General features: G+C 47.1%; 1 protein-coding gene across 2 annotated transcripts in view; it reads left to right on the forward strand.

Moving 5' to 3' along the window:
• TYRO3 (TYRO3 protein tyrosine kinase) overlaps positions 1-15,336 on the forward strand; it is a 721,378-nt gene that overhangs the window by 458,132 nt on the left and 247,910 nt on the right. For both annotated transcript variants that reach the window (XM_069638795.1, XM_069638796.1), the window contains one exon: positions 3,453-3,630. In XM_069638795.1, the coding sequence (XP_069494896.1) occupies positions 3,453-3,630 (178 nt within the window). The remainder of the gene's footprint in view (positions 1-3,452; positions 3,631-15,336) is intronic.

The raw sequence follows: 15,336 nt of genomic DNA on the forward strand, positions 1-15,336 counted from the left end.
TTGTGTATATTTGTACTAAAAGCATTTGCAGGTGCTAACGTCATATGCCCAGGTACTAACATGATTTTCCATCAGATGGCCTCTTGAGGCCATGTAGCACCACTATGACCGAGCCCAGCAAAAGCCCATCTCATGCCTACACGGAGGCCAAAACTGTTAGCCTTGCCAGGGCTTGTTTGAATATGACTCACCCCAGTTAGGCTACTTCAAGGCGCTTCAGGTAAAGAGGAGAAGGGAAAAGACGAGGAGAGGGGGGACTAAAAGAGCAAAAAATAATTGAGGTTGGGAGATCTCTCAGAAGGGGTAACCATGAAATTAAGCAAGGTCTGGTAGTAAATTAGAGCTTAATTAGGGAGCAAGTGAGCAGCAGACTAGGTCAGTGTGGTCCCGGCTATGGAAGTCTTTCCCTCTTGACCCAGCAATCTTCTAATAGAAAGCTGCTAATTTCCCTGATGGATACATTTACCCAGGAGCAGAGGCCGGGAAACTAGCAAATGCGCCCCCCAGTATGTCCCCAGGACGGGCGAGTCACAGCATCATAAACAAATCATAAACAACTAATGCATACCTGGTTGATCTTGTCCAAATAGGACTGACCACCAATCTGTACTTTCTGCCCCCCCCCCCGATCCACAGTGATATATTTGCAAGCATGCATACGTTTGTAAGCTCCCTCCAAGCAACACTGGAGTTGTGACATGCGCTATTTCCATACTGTGATGGCAGAGGGTTGGCCGGCCTCAGGATTTTCAATTAAAATATATTGACAGGCAACTTTGCATCCGTGGAAAGCAGCTCACCCTGACCTCACATTTGTAAGACATGGGTTATATCCTAAGCATCCTGGGCTGTTGCAGGTAATGAATTGCCCAGGATCACACAATTTTCTTGCCAATTCCACAAAATCACATAATCTCCTGAGTTGATGGGAATAATTATTACAAAAAACCTGCGTTTAACGCTCGTGCAGGATTTGAGGATTTATTTCAACAAACCGAATTGTCGACCTTTCTAAAGGTAACTTGTGTTTATACTGACTTTTATCTCACAGGACCCGACCTCGAGCTCACTTTGAGTGGGGCGGCCAACTTTACAAAATGGCTTCGCAGGACACTTTAGAATGATACAGTGGCTCTGGCGCATTCGAAGCACTCGGCGCTGTGCACGGCTCTTTACAGTGTCGCGTGCCTCATTCCGCCGTATCCGCCATTTTGATAACATTGTTGGCAAAGATCCCAGGCCCAGTGCAGCGAACGTCATATACGTGTATGCCATCAGAAGTCACGTTGCAGAAAAGTGTTATAAGATTGGGTACTCCCAGTTTTTTGTTTTGGGGGGGGGCGGCATTATCAATGGGAGACCGATACGTTGAGAGCAAGGGGTGATAGGTCGCCTTCCCCTACCTAGAGACCCTGAGTCGCAAAAGGTTATATCCAAGGTAACCTCATGTGATTTTAAGGTTACACATACCACACCTGATTCACACAAGTATGTTGCTTTTTACTTTTCAATTTATGAGAGGTAGGAATCCTACCTCTCATATTGAATAAATTGCAATAGGATAGCTGGCGTGCATTAAATAACCCGCAGCTACCCTACATTAATGCAAGGTAATCTAAACAGAGTGACTAATAAACTAAAAATATAATATTAGATCATTCACTCTGGTTAAAAAAACCTTTTAGGCATACATTAGGAGTTGGGAGACCACAATATATTTTGACTCTTCCGTGTAATCATATGCGTACATACTCACAGCAATACATACTGTTCTTTTCCGTTACCTTTCACTATGGTTTTTGACATCCTGAGAGGCCTGGTGGACCTTCACCAGTTAGATTGTAAGTGATTAGCACAGTTTGTTTTTATAGATTTAGGTTTGTTTTTATATACTCATTATTTGAATAATAAATTGAAAAGTAAAAAGCAACATACTTGTGTGGTATGTGTAACCTTAAAATCACATGAGGTTACCTTGGATATAACCTTTTGCAACTCAGGGTCTCTAGGTAGGGGAAGGCGACCTATCACCCCTTGCTCTCAACGTTGCAGAAAAGGCCATTAAAAGGAGGGTCATCGGCCTTTGATACTGAAAGGCATCATGGGTAGTGGCATTGCAAGACGTTGCCACGAGACAAAACAAGTGTGTGGTGAGCAATATATGAACGGTCACTATTATCACATATGGACAGTGGTGGAAATGGAAAAAAGTGGTGGGGGATCCCACAACGGCCGGGATGGGGGAGGAGTTTGGGGAGTGCGGGGGGGTGCCCGATGGGGCGTGGTCTAGAGGGGGCAGGGCTCGTATTATTCATCCAGCAATGCTGGAATACATAAAAAAAAAAAGCGTCCGCGACGGCAGCATTGCCTTTTACCGCGTCTTTGGCACTGGTGTGTAATGCACAATGCTCGCTACATGTACAACTTGATCAGTTGTACATGGAGCGAGCATTGTGCATTACACACCAGTGCCAAAGACGCGGTAAATGGCAACGCTGCTGTCGCAGGCGTTTTTTTTCTTATTTATTTATTTATTTTAAGTATACCAGCACGGTTCATGGTCTTGGGCAGCTGACTCTGGCCGGATCCCGAGATCCGGCTCCATTTCTGGTGCCGGATCTCGGATCTGCCGAGAGCCGGCCCATTGACCAGCACTGCATATGGAGCAACGCTATAGTCCAGTACACCACGAGTGAGGCTTTGTCTGAATAGTAACAGCTGCAGCCTGAATCGCTTCCAGGGACTCCCAGTGTTGGCAGGTGAGACGCACTTTGGTTAAGTGGTTCAACCGGGACGCGTGCCCAGTCTGCGATTTAAGCTCTTAGCCGCATATCTTCCCAGCTTTAGTTCATAAAAGTATTTGTTATGGTTGGGGATTCATAAGCTTAAGGAATACTTTTTTTTTAAAGCAATGTCTTGAAAACGACTCAAATTACATAATAAACCAACCTGACAATACATCGTCGATCAAAAAGAATATGGTTCTTGGCTTTATTGCCCCGATCCTGAATGGGTGAACACAGTAGCATCAAGTAATGGAAGCCTAAACAAATCTCCCTTGGGTTTTAAATCTGCAGTCATTAATTCACACAGCATGCAGTGTTATGGACTGCTTTGATCCTGCAGGTCGCGTACCAGGAAAACAGGGAGATATCCCCGTCCTGGGGACGCTGCCCTTAAAATAGGGACAGTCCTCCAAAATATGAGATGGTTGACAAGCCCTCAAGGACTTTAAATGCAGGATAGATGGGGAGCGGGTAAAGGCATAACATTTTAGGATGACCTGGTAACACTAATGAAATATCTCAACTTCCTGACCTGGCACACCCCAAAGTGTCTACAGTCTGTATTATTGTCATTCCGGTCATTGCTGTGTTGAGTTTGATGGTTACAGGCTTTCTTCTGCTGAATTGTGAGTCTGTTGTCTCTTTTTACTTTCTCTTGTCCCGCAGGTGACGGAGTCCCAGAGTGCCCAGGAGCTGCCTTCATTGGTGGTCTCAGTGCCTCCTTATAGCGCGCTCCTCCAAGACCTAGAGTCCTTCAGAAACTACAGCACCCGTATCCAGTGCGCCAACGAGGTCGGCCCTTCCGTTTTCTCAGACTGGGCCACTTTCCAGACCCTCAAGTCAGGTATGTCCGGGTTGGTCTAGAAGGGTAGTTTGGCTTTTGGCTGCCCGGTTCCGTGTTTTCATGGGGCACCCTTTCTATCGGGCCTGGCGATGAGGTTTAATGTTTTTTTAGATGGCTCCAAGATCAGACATAAAATTATATTGTATAGTCAAAAAATGCTGCCATCTTTTTTTTTAAGGACCATTCTATTAGAGGATTACAATCCCACAGAGTAATGCATGGTATTTAGAAGGTGCTTGCACAATGCAAAATAAAATGCTGAAGGCCTATCAAACCTGGAGAAATATTCACACGCACAGCAAATACCTCATGAACGTGAACTTGGTCTGGTTTGGCTGATTGGGCAGAGGTTGAATTCAGGACGTCACTTAAAAGATATAACAAAGACTGTCTGAGACCGACTAGGCCAGGGAACTGCCAGCTTTGGCTCAGCAGTTGTTTTGGACTACAACTCCCATCATCCATAGACCTTATAGTCAATCCTGAGAGATCATGGGAGTTGTAGTCCAAACCATCTGAAGAGCTGCAGTTTGCAGAACCCTGGACTAGGACCACGGACCCTGTGACCTTTCAGCAAGGTCTGCATTTCCTGCATGATCAAATAAAATGCGCCTCTTCTAAGGGTATGACTCATACTTCTACAGCCACAGCAGTGTAGAGGGGGGGGGGCTAGGGGCTCGTGGATGGGCCTGTGTGAATCAGGTGATGGGAATCTCATGACCCCTCTCCACATCTTACTGCCCCCTCTACCTTGCCCCCTCTACCTTTTCACTCATACTTCTGACCAGAGGCGTTTCTGGGGGGTGGGAGGAGTGGGGGGGGGGACTGAGGGTATAGCCCCATGTCTTCTGGCTGTAGACCCGGGTAGAAGCCCAGGGGGGGCTACAGTCAAAACTCTAGCTAGTCCCGATAGTAGCGTAGGCCCGGGTCTTTTCCAGACCTAGCAACACCCCTGCTTCTGACCTCTTAAGGTATCATCGAACCTGGGTCCCCAAAAACATGCCTGCTGTATTTGAAATACATTGGGTCATTTCGCTTTAGAAGTGGCCAGTCATTTGGGATATGTCGCTTGTCTAACGTGTGACGGAAGTTTGGCAACACAGCACAGTCCTTGTTTTGTGGCCAGGGCAGATGCTAAAGCACACAACTAATAGTGTGGTGGCATGGGGTTTAGTGCAGGACAAGGTAACACAACCGTGCGTGATCTATACATATTTTTATCAAACTGAATAATTTGTGTTTATTTTTTTCCTTTAATTCTACACTTCCCAATTCAGTTCCTTTAACAATACATTTGTGCAGCCTCACGTAACCCGTAGATGTGTGCAGGGCTGGATGAAGGCAGTTTCAACTTAGATTTCCCTCAGCACTAGACAGCATAGTTAGTGCTGAGGGATCATGGGAATCGTAGTCCAACATATGTGGAGACCCCTGGAATAAGGTTTCTGCAGGCTCTAGGGAGCACTCCCGACGCGGGTGGTGCCATCACCTTTGCCTTCCATGGTCAAAAGTGACCGAACCTTTTCATCAACTCCCCTTTTGACCTGCTCGCCTGTGTGTCAAGACCACCTGTGTGCAACATTTGCATCCCCTGCCCTTTTGGACTACAACACACACCAGCCCTAGCCATCAATGTCAAAGGTGAGAGATCGTGGGAGTTGTAGTTCAAAACATCTGGGGGCACAGGAGGGTGCAGACCCATGGCCTAGGGTGGTTTGTCTGTCAGTCTGTGTCTAGTCTGATCTTTCCCAACTACTGCTATGATCCTTTCTGGTATCCCAACCATTTACGACCCAGCATTCAGCCACTTGTGAGATGATAGAATTAAATGGGTGTGTTACAGTCAGGGGTGTTGCTAGGTCTGGAAAAGATCCGGGGCTGTGCTAATGTCAGGACTCTGGGCTAGCTAGCCTTTTGGTTGTAGCCCCTGAGCTTCTATCCGGGGCTACAACCACAAGACCTGGGGCTATAGCCCCCTCAGCCCCCGCCCCCCCTAGCAACACCTTGGTTACTGTTGAATTAAAACAACTCTAGGGGCTCACTTGCAAATAAAGATCCAATGAGGAGTCGACCAATAGCAGGAATCCTCTGTCATCTGAGCACCAGAGTGGAATTTTCGTCACCACGTAGAGTCGTTGAGTTTGTGGTTTGGCTGCGGATCCATCCTTTTCAGGGGCGGAAGCCTGTGTAAAGAAATATGCCCATTGCTCTCTTCCAATAACTTTACTTCGGGAGAGCCGACACCTCCAACAATAGCCATTTTGACCATTGACCTTTTCTTGGGCCACATTTTCACCTTTGTTCCCGTGCTGGACAATGTCGCCTCCTGGGCACTGTTGGACCTGTTCATGTTTACTATGCTTCTCTGTCGCCTTTCCCTATACTTCACTCCTCCACTATCCAGAGCCCAGGACCACTGGCTTATTCTCCATTCTATCCGATTTCCTGTCGAGGGACTCCGGGGAGCTAATTAGCCCTCTGTCTTCCTTGGCAAGCCCTGCCAAAGCCCAGGTAATCTCTTCCGTTAGGTTGTCATCAAGGGCAGGCCAATGGGCACCTGCGAGCGAGGCGATGGTTTTGTTGACATGGACAGAGGCACACCACTGAGAGGGACTCGCCGGTTCTATGTGATTTGGTCGAGATGATTTTGTCGATTCGTCAATTTTCGTTTGTTTTGTTTAGTGTTTTTTTTGTTTTTTGTTTTTGTAAACAATGTTTGGGCTGTAAATATAAGCTGGGGAGACCCCCTGCAGCCTCCCTCCCTGACTTCACCCTATATTAATTATCATGATTACCCACGCCCACATACATTTTCGGCCCAATTCGATTAGGAAAAAAACGACGATTCTATTCGACAATCTCCTATGTCGTAATCGTCCTATCCCGACTCGCCACTGTAACCCAAGATGCCAATTGACCAGACTGCGATAATTAAGAGTACCCTCTAGGCAAACGGGCGATGCAGATAAGCAACATCCACCGAACTATAATCTAGGATGCCAAATAACCTCAGTGCATGAGTCCTTGCTGCAAAGCTCTGAGAAGCAGTTACATGTTGTGGTGTGCGCTATCAAAGACAAATTAGCATCCACTTGAAGAGCTGATTCTATGAAAAAGCAGATCTAATGTGCGAGCACGGGGCGTTCCCATATCTTGGCCGGGTAACTAGTCGTACAGGAGTGCCGCACAGAAAATAAGCGCGTCCGTACCACAGATTGGCATCAACTAGTTAGTATGGCACCCTGCCAAGCTCAGAGTCAGCAGCAGGTGGAGCAATATTCTGATCACCCAACTCCCTGGGGCGGATCTAGCCATATTTCAATAGTAAGGGTGGGGTATGGCTGGAGGGTCGCAGTAGGGAGCAGGTTAAGAGCGTGTACTCTGGTTCTGTTGCAAGTACCAGTTGGGGCCCTTTGCACCGGGGAGGTTTACACAGGCCAGCATCACCCGTGGGGTTGCGATCCTGCCCTAGAAGACTTAGGAGTCCAATTAATGGCAGGAAAACCCAACTCACGCACCGCCGCCACCTTCTTCCCAGGTGATATTTATGAACTTAGTTGGGCTAAGGTACTAACCAAGAATCTGAGAGCGTGTCTACTGAGAACGGCCATTTAGCCTGTTCTGTGGGATGGTGCCCACACGGAATGCCCTACCATCATGTTTGATCTCGCCTCACCTGTGCAGAGGAGAACTATCCGTGGTCGCCATCCCTCGGAACCAGTGCTTTGCCGTGCTCGTTCTCAGTAGGGGGGGCTCTCGCATTTTTGACACATTTTGGCAGACTGGGGGAGTTCCACCCATACTAAGAAAGAGTTATCTCTGGACCGCTTGCTCTGTGTGCCTGGACAGACACGGCACCACCGCCACGCGTCGCTGATGATGCCCACAACATGGCAGAAAGCATGCTTGGGCTTGTTGGTTGCACTCTTGGTCGGGAGGGTGCTGGAGGGGGGCAGGCATGTCAGTGCTGGACACTCGGACTGATCTGTACATGGATAGTTCTCCTGTGGTGTGGCAGAGCCAACCCTTCTCCATAGACTCATTTCCACACACAAGAATCTACACTTTACTTCTGGTCATATTTTATTACACTGACCATTCTAAATCTTGCTAAACAAAAATTATTTTGAAGGATAATGGAGAAATGGTCAATTTTAGAGAGATGATTACACCTATGCAGATATATAGAAATACTCTTGCATCTACTGTCATAATTCCCATATAGTTACTCCTATATTTCTATGGGTGGATTGTATAAGGATCACATATGGTGCTATCCACGGGTCTGTCTAGATCGGGGTATGCAACCTTCGATTCCCCAGATGTTTGGACATCTCCCATCAGCCATAGTCCGTATAGTCAGCAGTGAGGGGTCATGGGAGTCGTAGTCCAAACATACCTGCCTGGTCTCCGGGTTCATCCCAGAGACTCTGGGTTTTTACACTCTTCTCTGGGTCCGCCCACACCTCAACGTGATTGGCTAAAAACACACCGTTTGTGGACAATCGCATTGAGGTGTGGGCCGAAACTATGGATCTGCGGCAGATCAGAAGGCCGGGCTCACAGTTCCCTTGTTGGCAGCATCTCCTGTACTAACGTGAAGAGAGTGACGTGCACACACAAACTCGACTCACTTCAAAGAAAGACGGCTTGTAGACAAACACCCCTCGCTGCCATCACAAACACTGCACTTTACACTTTAGTCTTCTATTTTGTGTTCCACGTTTCATGCAGTCCCCGCCCTGTTTTTTTTGGTAAAGTGGTTGCGTCGGGTGGTCGGGGTCTTAGAGAAGGGGGCGAGCCGGTGTGATGTCATTCTCCGGGTTTTGAATTTAGGAATGTAGGCAGGTAGGAGTCCAGAGCATCTGGAGAGCTGCAGGTTGAAGACCCCTGCTCTAAATATTGCCTCATCCCGTACAACATTCTTTAAAAACCAGTCACTGGCGCATATCCTGACGACAAAATCTACCGTCTGTGAAAAACTACACAAGGGCTTGAATATTTCCGGCTGTGGTTCATCATCGCCTGATTTGCGCAGGGCTGGTCCGCCTTCATCAGGGGGTCGCACGCGACAAGACAGGCTGCTGCCTCCTGTACCCGGCCTATTTCCCATGCTGCCTCTCAGCAGACAGTGTTCAGTGAGCCTGGAAGGAGGGAGGAGCCACCCGTTACCAAGCCCCGCCCGAGTTTCACAATCGCCCGCTGCACCATCCCAGGCACGCTACCATTCCAGAACACTCACGAACAGGGACGTAATTTCGCCAAAATGCCTGGGATAGTGGAAGTGACATCACACGACCCTTGACCCCTGATGACATCACAGACAACCGGCCCTGTGTTGCAGGTGTTCTGTTCGTACCACCTCACTTGTATTTCGCAAGGGGCAATGATAGACTGACCATATGAATTATTTTCTGATAGGTTATTCCAAGATGGACTGTCTGCTACACTCTTATTGTAGTCTTTCAAAATACTTCTCAGAGAGTAGGAAAGGGGACAAACAGCACCAATGAGGATTCCTGCATGCTTTGCATTAAATCACAGAGCATTTCAGGACTAAAACAGCGATCAGAGAGCTCTACATTTGAAAAACAAGTCTGTGATAAAAGACCCCACCCCACCCCGAAGTGATATCGCGGAAAGCGATGGAACATGACCTTTCACCCGTTGACAAAACAGGAAGTGGCATCACATAGCATTGTACACTACGAAAAATATGGTTTTGATATCACTATAATGTGATGTACATTTCATACAAGAATGGATCGCCATATGTATCGTTAAGATCAGTGTGTATAGGCCCATATTACCAAATTACTGTGAATGCAAGCAGACGTCCATGACCAAATGATGATGATGTGTTATTATATAGCACTTACGCTTAAGCACTTTATATAGAAAAAATATACACCCAATGTCACCCAACCTGTGTTGGTACTTATTTATCGACCTCAGAAGGATGAAAGGCTGAGTTGAGGCGTTTGAGAACAGACTAAATCAGTGATTCACCCCCTGAAGTGTGCCTGAAATAAACCTTTAATGAGTCTAGCAATTATTGTATAGAATTCCAGAAAGACACATTATTTGGTATTCCTATCCTTTCTTATGAAGGGTCAGTGCTGAAAGTGTTCGACTTGTGGCACTCCTGTTCTTACTTTTCTTATTTTCTTAGGGACCTGAACAAGAAAGCCAGGCACTCCAGAAGTAAAGAGCCACATGGTGCTGGCCACAGTCCAGGAGCTTGCATTACAACCAAAAAAAGATTATTTTTAATTTTTTCTTTTTTTAGAGATCGCAAGGGAGACCTCAGAGGTCACAGTTGCGACCTCTTGCGACCCCTAAATGACGTCCCTACTCACAATGATCAAGCAGGGCCATTCTATTGCATTTCATGTCTTAAGAGGGACTTAGTAAAAAGAAAACATTAAAATCAAATATTCTTGGCAAGGCAATCGGTAATCTCCAGCCAAAATCGGAAAAGGTCTACAGGTTCTGATTTTGGCTGATGGCCCCCCACCTCTCCGCATCTGTGTCTGGAGAGCAGTGCCTTCTTGCAAATGCCTGAGGAAGGTCAGCCCTTCGCCCCCTTAGACCTTCTGCTTCTCCGAGTTTTTGGTGGTGTGGCAATTCCTCCGATGTTTGTGGAACGGGTAACTTTATATGGATAGAAAAATACCACGCATTTTTCTGTACAGACCGTGAACACGCACTTGTGCAGTGCAGCTGGAAGTGGATTCAAGAAAGTTGCCCGTGTGTGAATTGCAGAATTCGAGGGAAAGCCTCCCAGGGCAGTTTCAAGCCAACTTGGTGCCCAGGGCAAACATTAGAATGCGTCCCCCGCCGACTGGCACACTTCACTCCCAAACTACACCTCTGTCGTGCGACAAAACCCCTCCTCAATATGAATACATAATTGCTATGTAAATTAAGCTGGTTTCATTACATTGTAATCCAAGCACTTTACAGAAGAATGCTAATGTGAAAACACAGCTGTTGCTGGCCAAGTATATGGTTTTTCTGTCACCTGCTCTTAGGGAAGGCTTTGCTTGAATGCAGTTTCAAACTATCGATATTGGCACACTGCGGTGTGACCAGCCTAGAGGGGTCTGAGGCCCCATGGACAGCCGGCCCTGTGTTGCAGGGGTTCTGTTCGTGCCACCTCACTTGTATTTCGTAAGGGGCAATGCTAGACTGACCATATGAATTATTTTCTGATAGGTTATTTCAAGATGGACCATCTGGTACACTCTTATTGTACTCTTTCAAAATACCTCTCAGAGAGTGGGAAAGGGGACAAATAGCACCAATGAGGATTCCTGTGTGCTTTGCATTAAATCACAGAGCATTTCAGGACTAAAACAGTGATCAGAGATCTCTACATTCGAAAAACAAGTCTGTGATAAAATGATTGTATGTGTGAATCTCTAAATTCCTAACCGAGGCATGGCTCGGTGCTCACATACATGCTCATTTGGACAGTTTACGTTTTTGGATGCGAGTTTAAAATGGCTGCAACATCAGCCACTCAAATCGGTTACAAGGGCACTTTTGCTTCTTGTTTCTGAAGGATTTAAGATGAGGAAGGAAAGGGTCTCAACGTGAGCATAACCAAACCCAACATCCTTAGGGAGTTATATGTTCAGACAGGACAGGATACTGCACAAGAGATCCAATAAACAAGGAACAGAAAGGAGTGTGTTTCTTACAATCGTTAGCCTGACCACTAATAAGATGATGAAGCGTTTTAAATAAAACCGGCTTCTAATGCATGGCAAAGGTTCCACAGTTCCCCGGCCACTAACTCCTCACTGATACGCAGGCCTCGGGTTATTTCGGCAAAAACAAGCAGGCCCATGCTTTATCTAACAGTGCTGCCATTAGAACCTCTTCTTAGTGCTGGCCTGCAGCTAGTGAAAATCGTGGTGTGGCAGTGTAGAAAGGGTGTTTGGCCTTGCGGATGCACAATTTGAGGCAACTTCTTTGATTGCTTTAGGTGTTTAAGTGTGGGAACAGCATGGCATGCTCGCCAGAGCCACTTACACAAAACATTCCAGTGTGCTATTGTATGGACATTGGACACATCAGACAAAAACCAGCATATGTGCTGTTACATACGGGAGCGCCACACAGACACCATTAACCGACAGGGTGGTGGCTTGTGCAGCGCACAAGTGATTGCTGCACACCTATCACTGCATTGATATGCTATGGACTAGTGCCTGAACGGCGACACACAACGAACTCTACTTTCCTAATCAAGGTGCCAGGTGACATTGAGGTGCCATCTGATGTGCGCGCTAGGCAGTGGCTGGCTTGTTTAGAAAATTAAAAGACCTTTGATGCTGAGCGGATGAATTTAGTCCATGTCCCAAAGCAGCCACTAGAATACCTAAGCAAGACAATGACAGTTAACCTACCCAGGGATGCACCATATGTAGGTAAAAAGTAATCTACAAAAAAACCGTTTTGGTGTGTCAAATAAAGAGTCCTGAAAATAAAGAAAATAGTTAACAACTTTTTCTGTGTGGCATTTCAATTCCGTTGGAAGAATGCATAGGTTTGGTCAGCTAACTGATACTTGTGCTGGTCTGCTGAATAACAAATGCCCCATGTTCTGTGCTTAACACTGACATGTTAAGCACATACTGGGTAAAAACAATGGCTTGTTGAGTGAGCAATCACTTATAAATTGCCCCCCCTTTGAAAGGCTGTCAGCACGAAGAATGAGGGACACAGGGTGTGTGACCCCAGAGCATCTCACATGCTGCGTTTGGAATGTGCATTCCTTTGTTTGCATATTCCAGCGCATCACCGTCATCCACAAGTCTGCAGAGAGCAGCCAGCCACACATCTCAGGAGCCACACACCAGCACAGCAGGCTGCTTAATCTGTTGTCTGGCAAGCTCGAAGCAGCTTTCTGGGTGGGCCCCTTATGCGCCCTCCTCCTGAACTATTTAGCTCTGTGCCCCGGGCTATCGCCCGCTCCGCCCGGGCCAAGAAATGGGACTGGCCCTTCCTTGCTTTAGCTGCCCTTGCCCCCCTTCAAATGAAAAGCTGTTGTGGGCGGCAGGAGCATTGTGGGGTCTCTGAATCCCCCCTGCCCCACCACCCCTGCATCCATCCCTCCCTCCCTAGTGTGTGTGTGTGTGAGAGGTGTGCATGTGAGTAGCTTGAACGTGCCATGCAGGGCTGGCTGAAGGAGAGAGAGAGAGGGAGGGGGGCCAGTGGCTAGGGGGCATTTCAAAGTTCTTCTAGGCGGGCCCCTGCCAAGATTTGAAATGAAACCATGCCTAGCACCATGCCAGCGTGCTACACATGCAGGGCCACCTGAAGATCTGCCTGGGCTGGTGGGGGCCCGTTTCTACAAGATGTTGCCCCCCCCATCCCACGCCTTAAAAGTACATTAACAGTCAGTCAAAAGAAAGCAGCGAGGTGGCTAATCGTGATATATTATCGCGGGGCAGCCTGCCAGCAGGGAGATGAAACACTAAATGTCCACTGAAAAGCGAATTATCGCTGTTTGACAGCATGGTGCTAATGACTGGGAGTCCCGAGTAAAAAGGTGATAACAATGTTCTATATTCTCTGAGAGTTGGTTGACTGCCTGAGATCAGTAAAGGCAGCATGGAGCTTGTTTCAGCGTCATGAGACTGCTAACATGGGGACAGCGCCCAGAGAGGGCCCCAGGGTCCATTTCAATTGAAAGTATTGAAAGGCCCTGACGCCGTCCCTGGTGCCATGGGCTACGAAATCAACCATGTCGGCTCAGCTGGTAACCCTTCCGTGATCCCAAGAATCATCCAAAGGTTTTATTGTGGGTGATGTAGCCGGATGGTGGCACGTCACTCGGGTGTGCTCCTTCATATAATTAATTTCCGCTTTTCATTAATTACCTCTGTTTATTCGCATCCGGGTTACCGTCGAGGCTTTTAAGTCGTTTTCACGTTATAGAGCTCTTGCACATTTTCATGCAAAGGTCGTGGTGGGAATTAAAGGGGGCCCGTTGCCACCTTTTTGTATTCTACAAGAGCGCATCTAGTAGTTGGATTTCTGATAAAAGCCACGAGGCACTCATTTTGCCCCCCCCCCCAAACCAGGTCAAATGGTGCTATATCGCCATACGTTTGTAACATTGACTCTGTGGGGTTGGAAACGTGCATAAAGGAGCACGATGACGCACCTAGAAGACATTGAAAGCATAATGAGTCATATATAATGGCGAAAAAAATATAGGGTCTAATTCATAGAGCGTTTTCCAATGGGTGTTGCCATTAAAAAAAGCACTTATGTGAATTAGACCCACAGTGTGCAGCGCGTGTACATTTGGTGCATGCTGTGTGCCACCATCAAATCAACATTTATTTATTTATTTTTATTTGGTTATACGGTAAATAGCTTTTTGGGAAATGTACTCGAATGTATCATTTTTGCAATTCATTCAGTTCAACAAGTAAAAAACCACGCACAATGCACCCTACACACTTCATAAAACAATTCATCACTATACAATACTCTTAAAGAAATATAATTCAAGATAAAACATTACTCTCCAGTTGAAAGATGTAAAAAAAAGCCGACAACTGTTAGACTGCTTTTCAGAACTCCTCTTCCTTTCCACAACAGTAATACTCGGTCGATGAATCTCTTAAACCTAAATCTTTTCGCTTGTAAAGCGATACAATTAAGTAGCAGATGTTGTGGTGTTTACTTGGAATCAGTGGCCCCAAAAACACAATATTCTTGCTTTGATATTCTTGTCCACAATACTGTCTTTGCCCTCCACGATCTTCCATCCCTGTGTTCTCTTATCGTCCAAATAATACACACACATTCCCCTTTTCCCTGCCAATCTCAACTCTTGTGTAACCCACTCAGTCCTGGACTCCCAAGCATTACTTTTTTTAAAGATTAAGAAGTCATCCCGTGTGGAACCATGGAGAACAGCACCACCGTGGAGAACAGCACCAGCCTTGTAAGAATCCCTCACTTAGTCCCATGTGCAAGAGCCTTCTGCTTGGTTCCTGCGTGGGCCACTTTTCAGTTGAGAATACCTCACTTAGGCCCAGGTGCAGGAGCCTTCTGCTTGGTTCCTGCGTGAGCCACTTTTCAGTTGAGAATACCTCACTTAGGCCCAGGTGGGGGAGCCTTCTGCTTGGTTCCTGTGTGAGTCACTTTTCAGTTGAGAATACCTCACTTAGGCCCAGGTGCTGGAGCCTTCTGCTTGGTTCCTGCGTGGGCCACTTTTAAATTGAGAATACCTTCGCTTGGCCCCAGGTGCAGGAGCCTTCTGCTTGGTTCCGGCGTGAGCCACTTTTCAGTTGAGAATACCTCACTTAGGCCCAGGTGCAGGAGCCTTCTGCTTGGTTCCGGCGTGAGCCACTTTTCAGTTGAGAATACCTCACTTAGGCCCAGGTGGGGGAGCCTTCTGCTTGGTTCCTGTGTGAGTCACTTTTCAGTTGAGAATACCTCACTTAGGCCCAGGTGCAGGAGCCTTCTGCTTGGTTCCTGCGTGGGCCACTTTTAAATTGAGAATACCTTCGCTTGGCCCCAGGTGCAGGAGCCTTCTGCTTGGTTCCTGCGTGAGCCACTTTTCAGTTGAGAATACATCACTTAGCCCGAGGTGCAGGAGCCTTCTGCTTGGTTCCTGCGTGAGCCACTTTTCAGTTGAGAATACCTCACTTAGTCCCAGGTGCAAGAGCCTTATTA

The sequence above is a fragment of the Ambystoma mexicanum genome, chromosome 14 (assembly GCF_040938575.1).
Source record: "Ambystoma mexicanum isolate Mex_15411 chromosome 14, UKY_AmexF1_1, whole genome shotgun sequence".
Classification (NCBI taxonomy): Eukaryota; Metazoa; Chordata; class Amphibia; order Caudata; family Ambystomatidae; genus Ambystoma; species Ambystoma mexicanum.